The following is a 26,035-nucleotide window of genomic DNA, read 5'->3' on the forward strand; positions in this document are numbered from 1 at the left end:
GAATATCGAACATACAAAAAGTAAGGATGACGTTCTAGAGTTCGGACTTTAGCGCATGTCATATAATACCAAAGTGACTTTCAATTTCATGAATGATGCAATATAAAAACTACGGTAGACGTTCTAGTGTCCCGACATTAGAGCATGTCATATAATTCAAAAACGGCTTTCAATTCCATGAATGTTCAACACACAGTTTATAGACAGTAAGCTTATCGCAGATCATTTCTGGTCTTCGTTCTCGGTGCGAACAAAAAGCTCCTCCCACTTATTTCTGCATTAGCGGATTAGTCTGTTATCGTCAATCGCTGAGAAATGGTAACCAAGGGCATTATTCGTAATTGCGAAAGCAGAAAAAAAACTTGGTGAGCCAGCCAAGAGGTTTGCAAGTGTCCCATCTAACAGGTATGAATTAATTTATATACAAATTATGACTTAATCTATTGTTTACATACAGTGGACTCAACTGATCGGCCTATGTAGGATTTTATAAAAAAGGGGGCGGGGGGGGGGTTGATGAAACTTGTGAAAATAAGGAATTTTTTATTCTTCTAATAAGTGGTGGAATAGGTGTGATGGTTTCAGGGACGGATCCAGGATTTTTTTAGGGAGGGGGCGCAAAATAGGTTGATCCGACAAACTTACGTTAGCAGCAAGTTCAATTAATGCAAAATTGCGTTAATTAGGTAAATTAGGCTACTTTAGACTACTATAGGGGGGCACCCCTCGCCCCCCCCCTCTGGATCCGCCACAAGATGATGCATCATTTTTTTTTTCACGTTATGATGTTTATTTTCTACGATAGTTATTTTATAGGTAAGACTACTTTCATTTTAAGTAAATTTTTTCGTTTGCAACTGGTAGATATTTACAGAACTTTAAAAGTATAAAAAAAATGTTTGAAAATCTTTGCACTTTGTGAATTTAGATAGCGATAAGGGTTCCTGATTGAGACCAATTTTAGGACTTGGGTTCTAATTATTGGTTGCTGTGGTAAAAGTTGCCAAAATAGCCATATCCAAGAAAATACCAACCGTCTGTTAAGAAGTGTTTTTCGTAAAATTCATTAGGAACTTTCAGAAAATTTTAGTTATACTGATCTTATGTTTAATATGGCCTTTACTTTTCTTTAAAAAAACTTTCTTTTTCGTAAAGTTTTCGGGGAAGTATGTATATATATATATATATATATATATATATATATATATATATATATATATATATATATATATATATATATATATTATATATATATATATATATATATATATATATATATATATATATATATATATATATATATATATATATATATATATATATATATATATATATATATATATATATATATATATATATATATATATATATATATATATATATATATATATATATATATATATATATATATATATATATATATATATATATGTATATATATATATATATATATATATATTTTTTTTTTCTTTTTTTTTATTTATGTGTCCTTTGTACTAAAACGGTTATGTATGAATAGTTTTCCGCTGCAATAGCAGTAATGTTGTTCCAACTTATTTCTTAATCCTTAATTTAACTTACCCATCAGACAGTAAATGTGACGAAATTGTGTCCTTTCCTGTTTCAAAAACCTCTTGTAAACTGTCTGTGTAGCTTAAGCTACTCTTAGAAGAGCTGGTTCCATGGCTTGAAATATCATCTGATCTTTTTAGAGATCTTCTGTGACGGGACTCCTTGGATAAGCTTCTTAGTGGTGAAGGAGTTTCTCGAGCTGCTGAAAATAAAAATGATTGAGAAACTGCAACACTAAAATGGGATACTTAAAAATTACTTTTATTCTAAAAATAGGTATGCTTACTTTTGGAGATGAATAATGATTGATTTCTAGTAGAAGTTAAAATGTGTGAAATCACATTTGACAATCGTTGGTGAAAAAACTTAGGCCTTTTTTTGCAGGAATAGAATTTTAGTTGAAAATTGACTTTAAACATGCTATCTGTAATGAAAAAGATATAAATATTTTTTAAATACAAATACATAAATTAGTAACGATAGATGCAGAAGGCTCCAAATCTAAATTGACTGAGTTATATAGGAGCTGTGGTTCAAGTTTTAATTCGATATACAAACAAATATTAAATAACTGAATTTAAACTTTTTTTTACATTTATAAATTGAAAACTTGGGTTATTTTAAAACACTGAAAAAATTGAAAATAATAGATTCTATTTCCAAAACTTGAAAGAATTATGTGGGCTACTGTGAATTAATGTTGAGACCTACCAATTGAAACCTGCTTAACCTTTACTACTACTAAATAGTGGGGGCTGTTAAGCATAAGAATCGTGCACTTCTGGCAAAAAGAATAGAAATTGGTGGAGATATAGATTAAAGCATGGGGAATCTAATTGCGGCGGGAAGCACGTCGAGCGGGCACTCTAAAGCACCTTTACGAGCGGCCAAAGCTCTAAAAAATGCGTAAGTTTACCAGCATCTCTAGAGAACCATCAAAACCTCTAAATATACATCATAGGCAGCGCAATAGTGCTGCCTAAGTTAAAATGATTTTGGTAGAATGTATTATTCATTTTTTTTGTTTTTTATTTAGACTTCGTAGGAAAAACTTCGTATCGAACGAGTTGCAGTAGAAACTTCGAAAAGAGCTCATTCGATTGGAATCCGGAAGGGCTAGGGCCCTTTTTAACAGTTGAAAGTGATTGCAGGGCATCTAACACCCCTTCCACGCCCACCATTTTCCCAAACATATTCAATCAAAATTTTGAGATAGCCATTTTGTTTAACGTATTAGAAAAGTCCGGAAATTATGTCTTTGAGGATGACAGTCCCCTCACAGCCCTCAGAGCAAGGGCTGTAAGTTATGCCCTGAGGGCATATGAGGTTTTTATAGAAAGTGTTATCGTAGAAAGTTCAAAAAGGACTCATTCGATTGGAAATTGAATAGTGGAAAGTGATTGGAGGGCAACTAACCCCCCTCTCACGCCCACCATTTCCCCAAACACATCCAATCAAAATTTTGAGGTAGGCATTATATTCAGCGTAGTTGAAAGGTCCGAAAATTATGCACTTGAGGATGATATTCCCCCCAGAGCCCTCGGGGCAAATTGCTGATTCGATTGCAAGAAAGGACTAGTGCCCTTTTTACTAGTCAACATTGATTAGAGGGCAACTAAGACCCCCCCCCCCCACGCCCACCATTTCCCCAAACACATCTAATCAAAATTTAGAGATAGCCATTTGTTTCTACGTAGTTGAAAGTTTTAGAAATTATATATTTGAGGGTGAAAGCCCCCCTCACACCCCTCAGGGCAAGAGTTTTAAATTAGGCCCTGGGGGCATAAAAGGTTTTTATAGAAAGCGTTGTCGTAAAAACTTCAAAAAAGTCTCTTTCAATTGGGAATTGAAAGGGCTAGTGCCCTTTTTAATAGTAGAAAGTAGTCGGAGGGTAACTAACAACCCTCACACGCCCATCATTTTCCCAAACAAATCTAATCAAAATTGTGAGATAACCATTTTGTTCAAAGTAGTTGAAAGGTCCGTAAATTATGTCTTTGAAGATGACAATCCCTCCCCCCAAGCTCTTAGGGCAAGGATTTTATGTTATGCCCTGGGTGCATATAAGGTTTATATAGAAAGCCATGTCGTAAAAACTTCAAAGGGAAATAATTGGATTGGAAATTGAGGGGGCTATTCCTCTTTTTAATAGTTGAAAGTAATCGGAGGGATAATCACAACCCCCCCCCCAACGTCCATTATTTCCCCAAACACTTCCGATAAACATTCTGATATGGCCATTTTGTTCAACGTAGTTGAAAGGTTTGGAAATTCTGTTTTTGATGATGACAACCCCCCCTCCCCCTAGCCCTCAGCACAAGGGTTGTAAGTTATGTCCTTGGGGCATATAAGGTTTTTATAGAAAGTGCTGTCGTAAAAGCTTCAAACAGAGCTCATTCGATTGGAAATTGAGAGGAATAGTGCCTTTTTTACTATTCGAAACTGTTCAAAGGGCAAATGACTCCCCCCACCCAAATCATTTCCCCAAACACTTCCAATCAAAACTTTGAGATAACAGTTTTGTTCAAGGTATTTGAAAGGTCCAGAAATTGTTTCTTTGAGGATAACAAGTCCCACAAGCGCTCAGGGCAAGGGTTGTAAGTTATGCTCTGGGGAAATATAAGGTTTTAGAAAGCGTGGTCATATAAACTTCGGAGGTGTCTCATTGGATTGGTAGTTAGACGCTCTAGTACTTTTTAAGGGCCAAAGTAATCGGAGGGCAGCTACCCCCCCCCCCCAAACACACAAAGAAGTCGTGTTTTCCTGAAATATATCGAAAAGGTATTTTGAGAAAGTCCTTTTATTCAAAATAGTCATCCACATGACTCCAGCTCTCACCCGCTAGGATATTTTCAACCTTTTTCGTTCCGAAAATAAACTTCTGGAATCTAAATTTAAATAACCCTTTGTCTTTTTTTGTTTTACTTGACCTGCGGGGACTCAGTATTTCATTGCAAGAATGTTTTATTCCAATGCAGTTCACGCCACACAGTATTTAAAAAACTTTTAGGGCTTTCTTGTTTTGGTAATAATTTTAAAGGTTGATCGCGATTTCTACACTTTGCCCTTGATTTCTGCAGTGGGCTTAATTTCTAGGGTTACCCCGGGTTTCTATAGTTTGCTCTTGTTTTTTCTTATGAAATTGACAGGGTTTCATTGTTTTACTAATGATTGCATAAAAGTTGACCATGATTTCTACACTTTGATTACAATTTGGATGGTATGGTCTTGATTTCTACGACTTGATCCGGAGTTCTAGGGTTGACTCTGTCATGTAGATAAGTACCTTATGATTTTTCCTGGAATACATTGCCTGGGATTTTATATTTCATAGCGATAATACATCAACGTTTCCTAGTTGATGCTTTGTAAGAATGTCAGGGAATATGATTTTTTTTCCTGGAACACCAAGCATTCTTGGGTTTAATATTTCTTGACAATAAGCAACAATCACATTTTGCTACCCCTACGACACCGCATCATCATTGTAAACGTCTTCGAACGTTTGAAACACACACACACACAAACACACACACACACACACACAACACCACGCCATTGGATTTATTTGTCTTGAAATGTAGGGCTTGGAATATTTTTGTAATGCTTTACCTTGTCACTGCTACATTCTGTCGGTTTTTAAAAGTTTATTTCAGGATTTTTTCGTTGAAATGTAAGGCTTGGAATATTTTTGTACTGGTTTACCTTGTCAGTGCTACATTCTGCTAAAGTTTCAAAGTTCATCATGGAATTTTTGTATCGAAATGTTAGACTTGGAATATTATTTTAGTATTATGTCATGATTTACCTTGTCACAGCTACACTCTCCTGATGTTTCAAAGTTCATTTTGGAACTTTTTTTTTAAATGTAAGACTTGGAATATTTTTGTAGTGTTGTCTCGTGGTTTACCGTGTCACTGCTACATACTGTCGAAGTTTCAAAGCTCATTTCAAAATTTTTCCGTTGAATTGTAACACTTGGAATATTTTCGTGACGATTTGTGTTGTCATCGTCACATTCTGTAGATGTTTCAAAGTTCAGTTTAGAATTTTTTCGTTGAAATGTAAGACTTGGCATATATTTTCAGTGGTTTAGAGTGTCATTGTTACACTCTCATGATGTTCCAAGTTCATTTTGGAATTTTTGTTCATTGAAATGTAAAACATGGAATATTTTTGTACTGCTTTACCTTGTCACTGCTACATTCTGTCGGGGTTGCAAAGTCCATTTCAGGATTTTTTCGTTGAAATGTAACACTTGGAAGATTTTTGTAACGTTGTGTCTTGTCACCGTTAATTTTGTAGATGTTTCAAAGTTCCTTTCGAACATTCAAAGATGTTTCAAAGCATCGACGTTAAGTAATATTAAATTAACCCAACTTTTTGCATGTCTCTCTTAACCTTTTGCCTGTAACAGTGACAAGGTAAATCACCACATTACGAAAGAAATATTCCAAGTATTACACTTCAACGAAAAATTATAAAATGAACTTTGAAACATCATAAGAATGGAACAGTGACAAGGTAAGCGACAAAACAACTCTGCAGAACTATTCCAAGTCTTACATTTTAACAAAAAAAAAGTCAAATGAACTATGAAACGTTAACAGAATGTAACAGTGATATAGCAAACCACTACAAAAATATCCAAGTCTAACATTTCGATGAAAAATTCCAAATGAACTTTTAAACAACAACGGAAATGTAATAGTGACATGGTAAACCACTAGAAAAATATTCCAGGTCTTACATTTTAATGAAAAAATCCCGAAATTAACTCTGAAGCATCTACAGAATGTAGCAGTGATATGGTAAACCACGACACTACAAAAAAATCCAAGTCTCACATTTCAACGAAAAAATTCCCAGCTGAACTTTGAAACATCTACAGAATGTAACTGTGCCAAGACACAACACTACGAAAATATACCAAGTGTTACATTTCAACGAAAAAAAATTCTGAAATGAACTTTGAAACACCAACAGAATCTAGTACTGACATGGTAAACCACTACAACAATATTCCTTGTCTTAATTTCAACGAAAAAAAAATAACAAAATGAACTATGAAACATCAACAGAATGTAAGAGTGACATGGTGAACCACGAGACAACAGTGAAAAAATATTTAAACTCTTACATTTCGAGATAAAAATTCCAAAATTAACTTCGAAACATCTACAGAATGTAACGGTGACAATCTAAATCATGAGATAACACTACAAAAATATTTCAAGTCTTACATTTCGACAAAAATTCCAAACTGAACTTTGAAACATCTACAAAAAGTAATGGTGACAAGACACAACGCTACGAAAATATTCCGAGTGTTACATTTCAACGAAAAAATCCTAAATTGAACTTTAAAACATCAAATGAATGTAGCAGTGACATGGTGAACCACGAGACACTAATGCAAAAATATTCCAAGTATTACATTTCGAGACAAAAATTCCAAATGAACTTTGAAACATTAGCAGAATGTAGCACTGACATGGTAAACCACTACAAAAATATTCCACGTCTAACATTTCAAGGAAACAAATCCCGAAATGAACTTTGAATCATCAACAGAATGTAGAAGTGACATGGTAAATCACGAGACAACAGTGCGAACATATTTCAAGTCTTACATTTCGAAATAAAAATTCCAAAATTAACTTTGAAACATCAAGAGATTGTAACGGTGACAAAGTAAATCATGAGATAACACTACAAAAATATTCCAAGTCCTACATTTCAACGAAAAAATCCCTAGATGTACTTTGACTCATCAACAGAATGTAGCCGTGATATGTTGAATCACGAGACAACAGATCAAAAATATTGCAAGTCTTACATTTTGAGACATAAAATTCCGAAATTAACACTGAAACATTAACAAAATGTAGCACTGACATGGTAAACCAGTGCAAAAATATTCCAAGTCTTGCATTACAATGAAAAAATTCCAAAATGAACTTTGAAACATCAAGAGAGTGTAATCCAATGGCGAGATGTTGTTTGTGTGTGTGTTTTTGTGCGTGTGTGTGTGTGTGTTTTTCAAACGTTAAAAGACGCTTACAATGATGATGACGGTGTCGTGGAGGTAGCAAAACGTGATTATTGCTTATTGTCAAGAAACATTAAACCCAAGAATGCTTGGTGTTCCAGGAAAACAAAAAATCATATTCCCTGACATTCTTACAAAGTATGAAGTGAGAAACGTTTGTGTGTTTTCTCTATGAAATATTAAAGCCCAGAAAGACAGTGTATTCCAGGAAAAATCATAAGGTACTAATCTATATGACAGAATCAACCCTAGAACTCCGTACCAAGTCATAGAAATCAAGACCATACCGTCAAAATTGTGATCAAAGTGTAGAAATCATGGTCAACTTCTATGCAATCATTAGCAAAACAATGAAACCCTGTCAATTTCATAAAAAAAACAAGAGCAAACTATAGAAACCAGAGGTAACTCTAGAAATCAAGACCATTGTAGAAATCAAGGACAAAGTGTAGAAATCGCTGTCAACCTGTAAAATCATTACCAAAATAAGGAAAGCCCTAGATTTGTTTTAAATGCTCTGTGGCGTGAATTGCATTGGAGTCTAATACATTCTATCAATGAAATATTAAGTCTCCGTAGGTCAAGTGAAAAAAAAACAACAACAAAGGTTCGTTTAATTTAGGTTCAAGAAGTTTATTTTTAGAATGAAAAAGGTTGAAAATGTCCTAGGGGGTGAGAGGTGCAGTCTTTTGGATGAGGGGGGGGGGATGATGACTGGTGTCAGTGTGAAAAAATTGTGGCAGCCCCAATCCGCTCTGGGCTATAAGTATACTTTTATCGGTTTGGGTACCTATTCTTCTCGCGATGATTTTCCAACCTCTCCCATTAGGTGTCATTGCTTAAGATATGCACCGCCGTTATTACACTGTACCCATGTGTGTGTTTGGATATGTTTCATACTCGGGGGGAAATTCCCCCATGGGATCCTTTTAGTCTAGCTTGTGAGATACACTGGCGTCATTCATATTAGACCTGGTCACGGAAATCCGGTAGATCTTCCAGAAAAACAATGTAGTAAAATGGCTAGGAATCATGCCAATATAGAGGAAAGAATAGAACGCCTGGAATCCCGGGTGGACTACCAGAGGTGAGAATCCTGCTAGCTGAGCACTAGAAACAGGTATAATTTGTCGTCAGAGGCGGGCATGCCTTATTAATTTTATGATAATTTCCCTATTATTACTAATTTTTAAGTTATCTTGAGCGAGAGCATTTTTTTAAGCTCCTTTATCGCCTAGCCAAAGTCCGGATTCCACCCCCCGGAATGAGTACACACTGACCAAACTCCCCCGGAGTGGGCGGGATGGGTGATAACAAGAATTTCTCGAAATAAAATTTTCCTGCTTTTGCGTGTTTTGATATTTTTGCTGAAAAATGTTCCCTGGATTGCATGAGGGCTGAGACAAAGGGGGGTTATACAAAAATCGGATATTCTGTGGTACGTGAATTCAGTTAAACGGGTTCAGATGCACATTTATAAAATCGGGTCTCATTTGCATCTACATCGGAAGGGTGGGGTTAAACAGAGGTTTAGTTGAACGGGGGTTAAGTTAAATGGGTTATGTTGCACTAGAGTTGATACACTTATGAGTATAAATTCAACATGCCTCCCCTTTTGAATTATTGAGAGTCCAAGCTAAAAGTTAAATGTTCTTAGAATTTCTGAAAATGTAAAGGGATATTGGATCTCCTGTTTCAAAGGTGGGAATGCCGTATAAGGCACTTTCGTTTCCAAAAAGGTACTGCTATTTCTATGTAACAAACTGATAACATAAACATTTATTTTAGCCAAAAAAAACTGTGTCTCTTCAGTACAGGGGTTTTCAAGCGAATTGTGGCATAAAAGTATCATTCTAGCCAACGGAATGCCGAAAAGCTAAAAGTTAAATGCTTTAGAATTCCAATAAATCTATACAGATTTTGAATCTGTTGTTTCAGAGGTGGGAATGCCGTATGAGGCACGTTCGTTTCTAAAAGTATCATTGATTTGAAACTGGGAGAATAACGCCTTTTCCAGCCTTTATTTTTATCGTGTTTTTAACTGCTTTTTTCTTTATTAGTTCAAATTGTTAGTGTACTCCATTGCTAAAGAATACTATACATTGCCCCCCATCCCTCATTATGTACTTTTGTATTATACAGAACACAGCCAAGAAGTGAAAGCTAGGACAAGTCACGAGAATATAACATTCTAACATTTATCTCAAGTTGCGTAAGACTTACCATCACCACAGACTTACCTTAGCTAATATGCAGTTTAACCCTTTTATCGCATTCATTCTAGCCAAAATTCCTATTATTCTCATCTTGGTTTCATCCCATTATTCGAATCATAAATTAAGCTCATTCAAACCAGAGTTATGCAAATTAGATAGCTTTAAATTACAGGCTATTAACCTGTTTGACAACTATTGGTCTGCTATGTCAGATCGCCTGTTCGTCCACTTTATAACAGAGTATAACCGGTTCGGTAAATTTTGTTCCTTCAATATCCCATGCAACATTTGGCTCAGAAACCGGTGTGGTTGACCCCAGTTTCATATCTATAGGTAGCATACGCTGTTTGACAGTCTTTCACCATGGACATTAAATATCGTCCTGTATGGGTTCCTGTGGCAGGGCTACATAAAATTGCGTCAAGCATATTAGACCTCTCCGTTTGGAACGGGGTGTTCATGACGTCATCGGACAGAGGGGGCTCTCATGGGAATATTACCAGCTATGTTCCCTTTAATAGAACCGGTAGTCGCATTGCGTAGCTGTGGTGGCTTGAGGGGTTGGTAGCTCCACTTATATGACTTCCAGAAATTCCTTATGCTAATTTCCGTGTGTTAATTTCCCTATTATCTTGACTACACTTCAAGTAATTATATTGTGCCATAGCACCTGAGAATCTTGCCGGCTAGAAACAGGTGAGAGGGGCTAGGAGCTTCACATATACACCCACTATAGGACTCACGAAAATCACATATTAATTTCCCTATCTGTAAGTTTAAAATACAATGCTGATTTCCCTACTATCTTGACCACACTTCAAGTAATTATATTATTTCATAGCACCTGGGAATCTTGCCAGGCGAGAATTTTGCATAAATACAGTGACGTCAGAGCGCATATCTTTAAAATACTATGGGGAAAGGGAGGGCATGTTGCAGAAACTGGGGAGGGCATGTTTCAGAACCTTAAATGCCCCTACTACTTGAATTTCAGCAAAGCCAGTTGAAATTGTACTTCTTGCACTATGATCAGAAGTCACGACAACCAAATGACTGGTAACAGTGTCACAATTCTTTTGTTGTCATGAACTCAAATAGTCTCTACTTGTTGTCTTAACACTAAAGGAAACTAGTCCAGTTTTTTGGAAGTGGCGTTCTTTCTTAAACATATGTCCGATACATAGCCTTGCCGTTTCTCATGTAGGATTTTTCAAACTGTCGGACTTGTAAACGCCAATCACGACGTCGACTCGCTGTGTTTCACTTGTAAACTGCTGACGAAAGTATTGGCAGATTTCTTCTGTAACCTATTCACCAAACGTCTTGCTTTTTGGCTTTATGAGGTGGACTGGGACAGCATCATCAAAAACCTTGAAATCAGGATGAGGTTTGTCGGTCACAGCTTCAGAAGAATAGTCTGTGTTCAGAGTTAAAATATCAGACTTCATGCCGGATCGCATATTACCCTGCTCGGAGATTGAAGAAGTGAAAGGCTGGTTCTCGTGTTTGAAACTTTTCCGAGTCAGCGCCTCAGGTGTTGCAGCCAATATAGAGTTTGGGAAATAGGGCCGAATCTGACTTGACCATCTGAAAGATAGATTTCGACTTCAGTATAGATGATGGAATGGGAATTGAAAATAATGGCATCTTGTCTAGGCATATCGACGAATCAATAGGCTCTGTACGTTTCACAAAACGCTCTTCCACACAAGTATCATACTGGGATTAGCCAACAATTTCAGACTGCAGTAACTACTGATGGCACGACAATGGGATACTATCCCGGAGTCGATGGAAACGAGACTGTCATACATACTTTCGAAAGGATTACTGCATTCTATTAGGGTATTTACAAGATTTTCAGCGTTTGTCTTGAAATTTTTCTGGAATGCCAAGCCCATTTCGTGATCCTCTGCAGTCTGCTGTTCCTTCACATTTCGGAAATTCAGTTCGTTTGAAAAACAGAAATTTTGATGCTTTTTTTTATCGAGGCTCGTAAACTTGTAATTTTTTTTTAGCGCTTCGGGGGCTTTATAGGGCTCTATAGATTAATCGGTCGACTTCAAACCGATCACCATTGGGTTCCCCATATTTCTTACTATGCTTTCACTTTTTCCAGAGATTCTCAAAACGTTATATCAGTTTAGCGCTTTTTGCGCGCTTTTTAGCGCGCAAAAACGCGCTTGGACAGACAAACTTGAGCTGCTTCTTACAATAGTAGAACTTCTTGCGCTCTAAACTGTGTTTTTGTAATTTTTTTATTCCATGGAATAGGCGCTTCCATTTTGCGCTTTATAAGCTTTTTTTAACGCTCTATTGCGCGCTTCAGAGCAATCCTTTGCTTTTTATTTAGCTAAAACTGGAATTGCCATATCTTAAAACGTATTGTCAGAGGTTTTGATGCGTCTGTAGAGAGAATAGTAAACCTGCGCTTTTTTTTAGCGCTTCGGGTGCTCGTAAAGGTGCCGCTTAACGTGCTTCCCGTCACCATTGGATTTTCCGTGCTTTAATCTATAACTTCACCAAGTGTGATGCTTTTTGCCAGATGTGCACGATTGTAGTGATATTTTCCGTTTAACAGCACCACTAAAATAAAAATAAAAAAATACAAAACAAGTGAAACCAAAAGACAATATTTAGCGTAAGGACCAAGGATCGAGGAAGAAGTAGGCCCCCTCATATACTTCGAAATGCGAAAGAATCCGAAAGTCAAATGACTCCGAAATGCGAATTTGGCCCTTCGGGGCTTGTGATAGTCATTTTTCGGAATAAATATCTTTATCTCTCTTATCTCTTAGCTCATAAGGAATAATTTGTGTTTAACTTAAGCTTTAATGCTCCTCCTTTCTTTCCGTTGAAAAAAATCTTTTTATTTAAATCCAGACCATTTTTTAAAATTATACCAAGAAAAACCCCTTACCTATCCTCTGTGTTACTTTCCCTGGAAGATTTCATCCGGAAACTCTCCTCCCCGAGGCAGATTCTCTCCGTGGAAAATCATCCCCGCAGAAAATTCCCCCCAAAATGCCCTTATATTTCAAGATAACAAAAACTATATGTGAACAATGAGCAAATTGTGCAACTTACAGCCCTTTCTCTAGGAGTTCTGGGGGGTCTTGTAATCACCAAAGATATAGCTAACGGACTTGACTGTGGTCAAATCTGGTCAAAAACCAAAGCTCAAAGATCAAACGGAATTTTAAGCTGGGCAAGAAAAATAGTTATTATGGCTGATTTCCCCAAAACTGGGAAGGTTATATCTAATGCATGAAAAATTTAGAATATATAATTCTAGACTCCCATGATCTGAAGGTTGAGTATGAATGGAATCAAGCACAAATAGAGCTCATTTTTGTTGAATTTCCTCCCATGTTTCTTTTTTATAGATTTGGCAGTCGCTACTACCGATGGGAGATTTTTTTCGGTAAAAATCAAGTCCCAATTTGTCCCAATTTTGAAGATATAAATGGTTGTGTAATAATTAATAATCCAATTTAACTGTCCTTACTGCTTTAATATTGTTACTGAATGCCTTTTTGAAAGATTTTTTTACCGTGGTTGCATTTACCACTAAAACCACGATAAAAATATATATAAATTCTAATATATATATATATATTATATATATATATATATATATATATATATATATATATATATATATATATATATATATATATATATATATATATATATATATATATATATATATATATATATATATATATATATATATATATATATATATATATATATATATATATATATATATATATATATATATATATATATATATATATATATATATGTCACTGAGTTATATATTTCTGTATATAACTTATATAGGCCTAGTCAGTGAGTTACACATATTTTAAGTAGTAGGCTAAATATGTCACTGAGTTATATATTTCTGCATATAACTTATATAGGCCTAGTCAGTGAGTTACACAAATTTATAAGTAGTAGGCAAAATATGTCACTCAGTTATATATTTCTGTATATAACTTATACAGGCCTAGTCAGTGAGTTACACATATTTATAAGTAGTAGGCTAAATATGTCACTGAGTTATATATTTCTGTATTTAACTTATAAAGGCCTAGTCAGTGAGTTACACATATTTATAAGTAGTAGGCTAAATATGTCACTGAGTTATATATTTCTGTATATAAGTTATATAGGCCTAGTCAGTGAGTTACACATATTTATAAGTAGTAGGTTAAATATGTCACTGAGTTATATATTTCTGTATATAACTTATATAGGCCTAGTCAGTGAGTTACACATATTTATAAGTAGTAAGTTAAATATGTCACTGAGTTATATATTTCTGTATATAACTTATATAGGCCTAGTCAGTGAGTTATGTATATTTATAAGTAGTAGGTTAAATATATCACTGAGTTATGGCCTTTGCAAAACAAAAGTGATCCGTTTATCTGGCCTCCCCAGGCCATTCAGCGTATCCCCAGGTGGCGATAGGGGAACGCTGTACAGATATGCAGGGTACCTCCATAGGAGGCACAGACCAAGGAGGGACCTTGTCCCTGGGGGTCCATAATAGAAACTGGGGCACCCTCGCCCGGGGTCATAAATACAGGCCGAGGAGGAAGAAGGCCCCTCAAATGTAAACTCAAAAGGGCCCACTGGTTTTTCCACAAATTCCATGAGTTGCAAACCTTCTCCCAGTAATGGGTTAAATTGCATGGTGATGCAGAACACCATCGCGGGAGGATCCTCTATAGGAGGACAACTGTGGCAGGGCGTAAGATCAAGATCTATGGACAACGGCCTCTGCACACGGCTGCCTCGACCTGTTCAGGGTACCTACAAGACTGGGAACATTGCACTCACCTCTAGTCCCACTTGAGGAGTGGTACTCCTCGACGACATTATTGCCTTGTAAACGGCGCAACATTCGCACGGGATTCTAACAAATGGACAATTCTTCTGAGATTGGTATGTTTTGACGGGTATATTCTGCGTGAAAAACCTGTTCCTAACAAATTTATCTACTATAGGTTGCCTCCCTATAATAGCATAATATTTGAAGGCATGAATATATAATGAGTCTGAGGCAATAGGCTTGACATTGTCTGTGCAGGATTTTGACTTTTTTTGATAGAAGAGAATTGCCAAGTACTGAAAACCATTTTGTGACCAAGATGGGCCCAGAATTGCACAAAGTCTCTATTCATGGAGGTTCCAGGGACTTTTTTCTGTCTAGTTCTAAGCTGGCTTTAGCACTTTGCTGTAGACATGAGAAGATATGTGGCTTTTGTCGGGCATTGGGATTTGGGGCCGTTTCTTATCCTGCGGTCAAAACAATTTCAATTCTTTAAAGAGCATGAAAATTGGAACTTTGAATTTTAAGAAGTTACAAATTGATTATAGTATTGACGTTTTGATTGACGAATTCATACAATTTGAACTGGACTTATTAGAAGTTTCAGAAACTCATATCCCAGGGGCAGGTAGTATGAAATTAGGTGATATAGAATTTGCTTACTCAGGCAGGAAGGATGGGGTACACAGACACAGAGTAGGGCTCATGATGAATAAGGAAGCTGCTAAGACTTGTTTAGGCTGGGAAGGTATTAATAATAGAATACTAATTGCTCATTTTATGACTAGAAAGTTCAGGGTATCAGTTATAGTAGTATACGGCCCTGTAGAACCAACTGAAGGAGATACTAGTGACTCAGATGAACTTTACTTACAGTTACAGGAGCAAATAGACAAGGTCCCAGGTAGAAATATGATGTTATTACTGGGAGATTTTAACGCCCAGGTTGGTAGAAATAAGGATAGATGGTATCCCAGCTTAGGTAAATTTGGTGTAGGAAAAGAAAACAGTAATGGAAGACTTTTGCAATTTTGTAGGTATAACAATCTAGTTATAACCAATACGGTGTTTGGTCATAAAATGGCTCATAAGTTAACGTGGTATTCATATGACGGTAAGACAGCGGACCTTAATGATGATTTTATAGTAAAGCAAAGATTGGCAGGACCAATCCAGGATTCTATGGTATATAGGAGTGCCATTATTGATGTTAAAAGGAAAAATCACCATCTAGTAGTGTCAAGGGTTAATTTAAGGCTGAAATATCGGAAGGGTAATTACCTCCCGGGAAGTTAGTAGACTCCAGGATGAGAATTTGAGAGAAGCTTTCCAGGAACAGTTGCATACTAAACTAGAGAGTTTAAAATTTGATAATGTGGAAGATGGTTGGAATAATTTTAGAAAAATAATTTGTGAAGTTGCTGAAGGTGTATTAGGGAAGAAAGCTAGAACTGCAGCTAAGAATATTAGTGAAAAAGGTTTATGTTTAATAGAAAGGAGAAAGGACTTGTACAAGAATTATCTGAGTGATAGATCGCATGAAAACAAAAGAAATGTAAGGAAAGTGGAGAAAGCATTGAAATATGAACTAAGGAGGTGTGAAGTGGAGGCCATGGATAAAATTGTCGAGGATTTAGAAGATGCAGCTAGACGGCATAATAGTAAAATATTGTACTGGCACGTTAACAAATTGAGAGGTAGTAGTCAATCCGGACTTGTCCCAGTTAAAGATAGGAATGGGGTGGCAATTAGCGATAAGGAAAAAACTAAAGCGAGATGGGCCAAAAAATTTGAGAATTTGCTTAACCGAGATAGAGTTACAGGAAAAAATATAGAGTAAAAAGAAGCAGTGGGTGATACCTTGAATTTGAAGGAAGATTTGCTGAGTCAGGAGATATTAGCGGCAGTTCTAAAATGATTAAAGAATAATAATGTTCCATGTGCTAATAGGATGGTAATTAAGTTTCTTAAATATGGTAACTATGAGGTTATATATAAGTTACTGAAGATTATGAATATTATTTTTTAAAAAGAGGAAGTACCTAACGATTTTAGGAAAACCTTGATTAAGCCACTTTATAAGAAAGGTGATAAAAGTGAGTGTGGTAATTATCGAGGCATTAGTCTGGTCTCTGTAGGTAGCAAATTGTATAGTAATATGATACTTTTTAGACTGAGAGATGCCTTAGACAAAGTTTTAAGAGAAGAGCAGTGCGGTTTTAGAAAAGGTAGAGGATGTCTTGACCAAATTTTCACTCTTAGGCTAATAATTGAGAAGTGCCTAAGTTTTCAAATACCTTTGGTCCTCAGTTTTATAGATTATATGCAAGCGTTCAATTCAGTTTATAGAGGAGCTTTAGTAAAGGTTTTATCCTTGTATGGTATACCAGACAAATACATTAAAGTGATTAGTGCTATGTACGAGAATAACACTGCTGCGGTTAAGGTAGGTACTGAGGTTAGCAGCTGGTTTTGTATTAATTCAGGAGTTAAGCAGAGTTGTTTTCTATCCCCCTTTATATGAATTATCTTGATGTACTTTGTCTTAAAGAGCACAGGAAAGGCAATGAGAGCCCACGGAATCAAATGGGGAGGAAACAATCTTCTGGACTTGGATTATGCTGATGATTTAAGCATCCTAGATGAAAGTGTAAGTAAAATTAATGAAGTTTTAGAGGTTTTGCGAGTTCAGGGTGCTAGTATTGGTTTGAAAATTAATGTTAGGAAGACTAAGTCACTAAGGCTAGGAATAAGTGAAGATAAAAAGGTGACGTTGGGTAATGAAAAGATTGATCAGGTGGGCAGCTTCACTTACCTTGGTAGTATTATTAGCAGTGAAGATGTTAAGTGGGAGCAGTGGGAGCAGTGAAGATGTTAAAAATAGAATAGCCAAGGCTCAGGGTGTTTTTTCACAGTTGAAGAATGTTTGTAAGAATAGAAGATAAGTCTGCAAACCAAGATTAGAATATTATAAGCTACAGTGATGACAGTGATCAAAAATGGCTCTCAAGCAAGAACGCTCCGAAAAGCGGATGAATATTTTCTAGATGTTTTCCAGAGGAATTGCTTAAGGATTGTTCTGGGTACCCGGCTGACTGACCGTATTTCAAACAACAGGTTATACGAAAAATGTGGTTCAAGACTGCTTTCTAGGTCTATAATGAAAGAAAGGTTGAGGTGGTTAGGACATGTTGTGCGGATGAAGGATGACAGATTGCCGAAGATTGTTCTTTTCGGCTAACCATCCAAGGATAAACGGAAAGCAGTTCGTCCCCGTCTGGAGTGGGAGGACGTCATAAAGAAAGATTTAAAGGAAATGGGAACTTCGGGGGCGGGGTGTAAAAAGGAGGCTTTGAATAGATTGGGGTTGAGGAGAAGCGTGCGTAGCTTTGTTGGCATCAGGCGGCTTGGTGCTGCGATGAGTTATTAGTACTAGTAGTAGTATATATATATGATATATATATATATATATATATATATATATATATATATATATATATATATATACATATATATATATATATATATATATATATATATATATATATATATACATATATATATATATATATATATATATATATATATATATATATATATATATATATATATATATATACATATATATATATATATATATATATATATATATATATATATATATATATATATATATATATATATATATATATATAAAATAAAATAAAATATATATAAGATTCTAAATCTTAATATGATGTAGAACCTTATCGAATCAATAGAATAATTCTATTTATTCGATAAGAAACCTCTTGAAACCCTTCAAACAGGGACCCTGCAACCAATGAGACCAAAAATAGTTAACATTGTCACTGATTTTTTTTTTTTTTGAAACATAAATGGCATTTGTACATCTTAAATTGGAAGGCAGCCAACATATTAAAAACAAAAATAAAACATAAATGCTATACAAACCTGGCATCGGGGAATTACAAACAATTCTGAAGACATAATCGCCGCTTTGCTCATCCTTTTCTGATGATCTTCGACGAAGTCTTGGAAATATTTTCCCTGTAAATATAGGAAACAGAAAGGTTAAAATGGTTTGATCATGTTTGACAGATAAAGGTAGGCTGAAAAAAAATTGTGCTTTTTGATGCTCCATCTGGGGCCAGGAGAAAAGCAATTTCACAGGAAGATATAAAATAAAATAATAAAAAAAAATTTTCTGAGAACACACTGGCTAAGCATGACAAGATGATAAAAAACTCGAGAATAAGAAAAAATAAGGATATTTACTGCCCGAAAAATGAATGTGCAATGTAAATATTTCGGCCAAGACCTTCGCCCTTCTCAGTGCACAGCTAAAAAACGACTTTAAGAAACACCACTAAAATAAATAAAAATCAAACTTTAAAAATCGCCACTAAAATAAAAGTGAGATTCTTCCCATGCAATAGTGCATAGTGCTTCTCGAATAGTGCATTCAAAATTCCTCAATTTTGTACATAGGAGCTTCAACCCTCTACAATAGGGTTATCTGATGGATGCTGAATTTTTGCTATAATTTTCTGTAATGAAAATTTCTGTTTGTAATGAAATTTCTGTAATGTAACTTTCTGTTTGCTGCAATAGAATTGGATGCTGTAAATTTCATTGGGATAAATTGCACATTCGGGCTGCTTTCCCCTTTTCCAACAATGATAGATATTTATCAGGCTCGTAGCGTTTGATGAGCAACTATAAACTTTAGAAACTTTATATAATTGACTGAGCGAAAAAAGCAAATTCTTTCACGGCTTCTAATGCTGTTAAAACTCCTGTGTTTTAGAGTTTGATTACTATTAGCCCTGGTTTTTCCTTGCTTTCAGTTCGTTACAGCGAAGTTTTTAATGTTTTTACATCCTCTCCGTTTTGTGTCTATTCTCAGCATGCTTTAAATAATGCAAAACCTTACATTTTAAAACTGAAATTGATATTTACCACTGTAAAAATTACTCAATGAAAGTCTGGTAGCCCAAAAAATTCCTAGAGCGTCCGGTAGCCACTTGTAACAATTCTTTTTTTATTATTATGAGAGCCTAGAAGACTACAGACACATAAGGACTGAAAATATTTGACAGTTTCTTATCCGAAAAAGGGTGCTAAGGTCTCAGAAAAGTACTTTTTAGAATCGGAATTTGTTTAAGTCTTTATGTGTTGCCACAAAATCTCCCGGGCAAGGTCTTAGATCATCTTGAGGTCCAAGGTCTTTGATCGTCGTCGTTTCCTTATATACACGCGATTTTGTGATTATTTTGTGATTTCGCGATATGGTTTCATTTAGCGCTCACCTTAGCATCAAGCCACCTGAGGCCACGAGAGCTGGACACGCTCCTCCTCCATCCCAATATATTCAAAGCCTCTCTCTTTACACCCTCCTAGAAAGTTCCAATTTCTTTTAAATATTTCCTTACAATATCCTCGCACCCCAATAGAGGACGACCTGCATTTTTTTTCAGCCCTAGACGGTTGGCAGAAATGGACAATCTTTGACAATCTTTCATCCTTCATCCGCAGAAGCTGCCCTAGCCATCTCAACCTTTCTCTCATTACAGCCCTAGAAAGTCGGATTGAACCTCACTTTTCGTACTGTTTGAAATAGTGTCAGTCAGTCTGGTACCCAAAACAATCCGTAGGTAATTTCTGTGAAAAATAAACTAGCAAATTCTCCTCCGTTTTTCGGAGCGCCCATGCTTCAGAAACATATTTGAACACTGTCATCACTGTATCTTCTAATATTCTAATCTTGGCTTGCAGACTTATCTTCCTATTCTTCCAAACTTGTTTTAACTGTGAAAAAACACCCTGAGCCTTGGTTATTCTACTTCTAACATCTTCACTGCTCCCACCGTCTTGACTAATAATACTACCAAAGTAAGTGAAGCTGTTCACTTGATCGATCTTTTCGTTACACAGCGCCACCTTAACGACTTAGTCTTCTTAGCGTTAATTTATAAGTATATCACTGGACCCCGAACTCGCAAAACCTCTTAAAGTTCATTTATTTTGACCACACTTTCATCTAGGATGCTTAAATCATCAGCATAATCTAAGTTCAGGAAAGTTTAACTTCCCGTGAGAGTTAAAACATTACATTAACATGTACTAATTTCTGTCATCATTTCACCTTTCCCACAAATACATAACGGTTTGTTATTATGGTTACAAATTCTGTCGGCCTAATTCGCAAATATACCAGAGGATTTATTATATATTACCAATAAAATCAAGTGTTTTGATAGTTTTAAATAGCTTTCTTTCTAAGATTTCACTTAAAATCCCCTGGCCCAGTCCTTGGATTTCCATTAGGACAGGTTGTTTTTATATACTCTCTTTTTTTAATTACATATTATACAACGAATATGGTTCCCTTAATATGATTTTTTTTAAATATAGCATTAGGTATCTATTTTACTTCTAACCTCATTCAAACTTTCCCACGCATATATGCCCGTCAGTGATTATAGATTACAATTATGTGGGAGTGATTCTTTTATTTATTATTTTATTTAATATCAATGATTAACAACAAAATTATCAACTGATCCCCTCAAACGAAATCATATGGAAGAGGAATAATCAAATAAATATATGAAAAAAAATTAAAAAAATTAATTTTAATCGGACAAGGGGTTTAAAAAAACAAAACAAAAAACATAGCAAAACTACAACTTTATGAACTCCATAACTTTTATTATGTTTTCAGAAAATTTCACTGGCCATGCCTAAGATCGTCCTTAGGGGTGGGGTGGGGGAAGGATCTTTATATCTTGCATGAGATCATTTGATCATTAATTTATTTCCTTACCTGTTCTATGTTTATCTAACAGTAGGTCTAGATTTCCATTTCTTGGTAAATAAAGCTTGAGACAAGGAAAGAAAAAAACTAAAAGGCAATTTTTTGCTATTTTTATGTGAAGACTACCTTTTTAAATCAATAACAATAACAACCTAATCCTGGGCAAATGCTAATATAGCCTTGAGACAATATTGCTCTTCATTCATTTTTGCTCTGTTATTAGGCATAAATTAAGAAGATGATTTATGTAGCCCTATAAGTTCCCTCTTTATCCAATGGTGGGCCAAGATATGCATTTAGGGACAACACTGCTTTAATATGTTATATTATAATTTCTGGAGAGATAATTCAGTTAAATCGGGACAAAAAGGAAAGATATACTTAATTTTAAAATCTAAAGAAATCTATGTATCTCTTCTGTCTTCCAGTCATTAAATTAAGAATTTTTTGGCTGATCGGTTCCGTCTTTATGAAATGTTGGAAACAGACAGGCATTTGGTGATAACACAGCTTCAATGTGAATCATTATTATTTCTGGAGAGATCAGTTAAACAGGGACAAAAAGGAAAAACTTATTTAATTTAAAACCTAAGGATATCTAATTATCTTCTCTGTTTATCATACCAGTTTCGTGTATGTCCAATGGTGGGCCCAGACATGCTTTTGGTGAAAACCCATCTTCAATATGAACAATTTTTATTTCTGGAGAGATATTTCCGTTACATAGTGACAGAACGAAAAAAAATTGATTTAAAAAATCCAAAAAGATATAGAAATGTTCTCTGTTCTTCATTCATTAAATTAAGAATTTTCTGGCTTACCAGTTCCGTCCTCATCTAACGGTGGGTCGAGATAGCCATTCGGTGGTAAACCAGCTTCTAGGCAGGTCAAAAAAGCCAAAAGATGACCACCTGCTGGAAAAGTAATAGGTGGAAATTGGCTTCCATCCTGACCAACGGGGATCATTACGCCACCTTTCTCTCCTAAAGGATTAAATGTAATATAATGTCGTTCTTTTAAATATTCAAAAAAAGATTAAGCTACAGCCACAATAATTCGCTTCAAACAAGCATTATCGTATGAATATTAGTGGAAGAGAAAAACACAAAAACACTTTTATAAACGGTTCTTTTAGCACAATTGTTGTAAATTGTATTTTTTATTTTGCATTAGGAGCTAACAATTAAGCAATAAAATCAATTTAACTGAAAAGATTTTGTATTCATATTTTTTTACAACCATATGGTGCTTTTGGGTCAATAATACTAAGAACCATAAACAAGGTCACTAAACACAAATAAGGCCAAACTTAAGCCCATCAGTGACTTAAGCTGCTTGAACTTCGTGGCAAAACACAGCTTGACGAACAGAAAGCTCTGTGCTGTAGACCACTTTAGATAAATCGGGCGGATGATGGCATGGCTGGAAGCACAGAATCCAACGCTCATTTGAGACTTGCAGGGTTTCCAACTTTTTTCTCAATTAATGTGTCCCTGAGCATCCAAAAATGGGTCCATCTGGAAATCTAACGAACTTGAGGTTATTTTTTTTAACAGTGTATCATTGACCAAAAGAAGCTTTGTATACCTACTTCAAAACGGCCACTTAACGTCCAAATATAATGTAAACAAAAAAAATCCATACAAAACATTCATTCAAAACGAATTAGTACCAAAGCCCGACACTCATATGAATATATGAATCACTTATTTTGTAGAAAATTCTTTACTTACGACATCTCTGGCAAAACCTGGACGCTAAAACAATAAAAAGTAGTAGAATAAAAAGATTTAAAAGAGTAGAATTTGCTTCTCATGACAAATGAAAAACAGAAACAAAAACAAAAAAAACCTGGACGCGAGCCAAAAAAAAAATAAAATTAATATGCAAATGTCGTTTTAATTACTCATATGCGGTTCGCTAATTTCAAAACCAGTATTAATTGAAAAACGTTCAGAAATCAAATAAAAAAGTTTTTTTAACAGAAAATAAGGAGCGACATCAAAACTTAAAACGAACAGAAATTATTCCGTATATGAAGGGGGTTGCCTCCTCCTCAACACCTCGCTCTTTACACTAAAGTTTTTTTTGTGCTTTTGAAAAACTCTTCTTATTGTGCTAATTAAACAAACATAATGTTTCAGAAGTCGTTCTTAAAGAATTGGGTGAAAGTTTAAACTTTAGCGTAAAGAGTGAGGTGTTGAGGATGAGGCTACCCCCTTCATATACGGAATAATTTCTGTTGGTTTTAAGTTCTAATGTTGCTCCTTACTTTCTGTTTAAAAAAAACTTGTTTGTTTATTTAATCTATGACATAAAACCAAACATTTCCCCACTTTATATATATTGGTACAAAAATACCACTTTTCACACAAGTAGTGTTTTTTTTTGTTTTTTTTTTTAGCGTCTAGGTTTTTGTTGTCGTTGTTTCTATTTTTTATTTGTGATGAGAAGCAAATTCTAATCTTTTAAAACTTGTGCTATTCTTCTGGAAATAAACATTATCTTATCTTAATAACATTAAAAAAAATCTTACACCTATGGAAAATAAAGCAATAAATGCTTGTATTAATTGCTTGTAAATCTATGTCATAGATTTTGTAAATCTATGACATAAAACGAAACATTTCCCCGCTTTGTATATTTTGGTAAAAAAAATAACACTTTTCACACAAGTAGTGCTTTTTTTGTTTTAAACGGCTTTCTGAAAATTTTGATAGTATGAATTGGAGAAAACAAGGGCGGGGGAGGGTGCCTATTTGCCCTCCAATTTTTGGGTTCCTTAAAAAGGGCAATAGAACTTATAAATTTATTTACGAACGTTTTAATTAGTAATAAATATACGTAACTTACAAATTTTCACCCAATTCTTTAAGAACGACTTCTGAAACACTATCGTCGTTCAATTGGAACAATGAGAATCTTTTTTCATTATAATGCTGAATCAGCACAATAGGCGCATTCTTTTTATATATGTTTATTGACATCAAAATTCCGTTTTTTCAATTTTCGATTACTATTGAGCCGTATCGCTTGTTTTTTTTATTGTTTTTTATTACGTATATGTTATTATGTGTATGCGGGGGTTCGCCCCCTAGTCAATACCTCGCTCTTTATGCTAAAGTTTGAATTTTGTTCGAATCACAAAGGCCCTTTGATTAGAATAGATAGCTCTTTCGAATGTACTAAGAAAACTTTAGAGTAAAGAGCGAGGTATTGACTAGGGGCGGACCTCCTCATATACATAATACTTTCTGTCGTTTTAAGTTTTAATGTTGCTCCTTACTTTCAGTTTAAAAAACTTTTTCTTTGTTTAATTTCTTGTCGTTTTTTAAATAATGCCTGGAAATCCACCGACCCCTTCATAGAAATCTGCCGTCCTCCAAGAAAACATCCTCCATGGAAAGACCCTCCCATGTAACACCCTCCTACGTCCCCCCACCCCCGCCCCCAGAAGAAAACCCATCCTGAAAATGTCTGTATACTTCCCAATAACCAATACTATACGTAAACAATGGGCAAAGTTCATAACTTGCAGCCCTTCCCCCGGGAACTGTGTTTTTTTTTTACCCTGGCAATAATATTTTAAAGAACGAGGGGGTCTTGAAGCAGATGGACATATGAAATGAACATGCTGAATGTTTTCTTGGTACTGATAGCGATGTCGGTAGAGAGGAGAGTGAGGTAGTGTCGCACTAAATCATCGTTGAAATTGGACATCGTTTATAAGACAGTATTTCGCTTTGGCTCTAAACCTGGGTCAAACCCCTTCATTAAACTAGAACACATGAGTATATACCTTCTTTTGAATTCTGAGCCTTTACGTTCCTTCCGGTTTTTCTGGTAGGTAAACAGGTCATTACACCTTTGCCGAGAGGAACGAGTATAACTTGATTGGTGATTAGGATTTGAATAAAAGGAATAGTTTTCTTTACAATTCATATTAGTAAGAGAATTGAATTCAAAGAGAATAATTTTTATTTGCAAGGATATTAGTGGAGAAAAAAAAAATGAGTGGTGCATTTACACTATTGGAGATTAATGATGGAACCGACAGCAGCAGCAGCAACGATATACGAGTACCTAATGTAGCTGTGGAAATAACTGCTGGCTGTAGACTATGTCTTGAATGGGACACTATGTATGCTAGATATGTGATATCATTAAGCAAATTTAAGCAGGAGGAGCAGTTGTGTTTTGCTGGAAAAGTAAATATTCTCCATATAAATAAACTTCGGTCAGCGTTAGATGTCCTATCGAAATATATTGATGAGAACAAAATGCATCAGTGAATATTATTATTGTAATTATGTTCAATAAAAATGTTTCTAAATCAATGGTATTTTTCTTTTTCTATAGTAGACAAGCGTATATTTTCTAGAGTAGAAAAATAAAATTCTGATTAGTCTGAAGTTGATTGTGAGAGAGTTAGGACTCTAAAAAATGGATAGATTCGAGAAAGATCGAATCATGAGGAATCTAATTCTTATGGAAGAACGTTTAATTCTAGACAATGATTTTCTAGAGTT

General features: G+C 35.1%; 1 protein-coding gene across 1 annotated transcript in view; it reads right to left on the reverse strand.

The window, feature by feature from the left end:
* Positions 1-25,226, reverse strand: part of LOC148954757 (small G protein signaling modulator 1-like) — a 106,757-nt gene extending 81,531 nt beyond the window's left edge. Inside the window, exons 1-4 of the mRNA XM_089086504.1 lie at positions 25,160-25,226; positions 22,328-22,489; positions 18,641-18,736; positions 1,582-1,774 (exon numbers count right to left, since the gene is read on the reverse strand). Coding sequence (XP_088942630.1) covers positions 1,582-1,774; positions 18,641-18,736; positions 22,328-22,489; positions 25,160-25,226 — 518 coding nt within the window. The remainder of the gene's footprint in view (positions 1-1,581; positions 1,775-18,640; positions 18,737-22,327; positions 22,490-25,159) is intronic.
* Between the last annotated feature and the right edge of the window lie 809 nt (positions 25,227-26,035).

The sequence above is a fragment of the Artemia sp. Qi Xiang Cuo genome, chromosome 3, assembly GCF_049724085.1.
Source record: "Artemia sp. Qi Xiang Cuo chromosome 3, ASM4972408v1, whole genome shotgun sequence".
NCBI lineage: Eukaryota > Metazoa > Arthropoda > Branchiopoda > Anostraca > Artemiidae > Artemia > Artemia sp. Qi Xiang Cuo.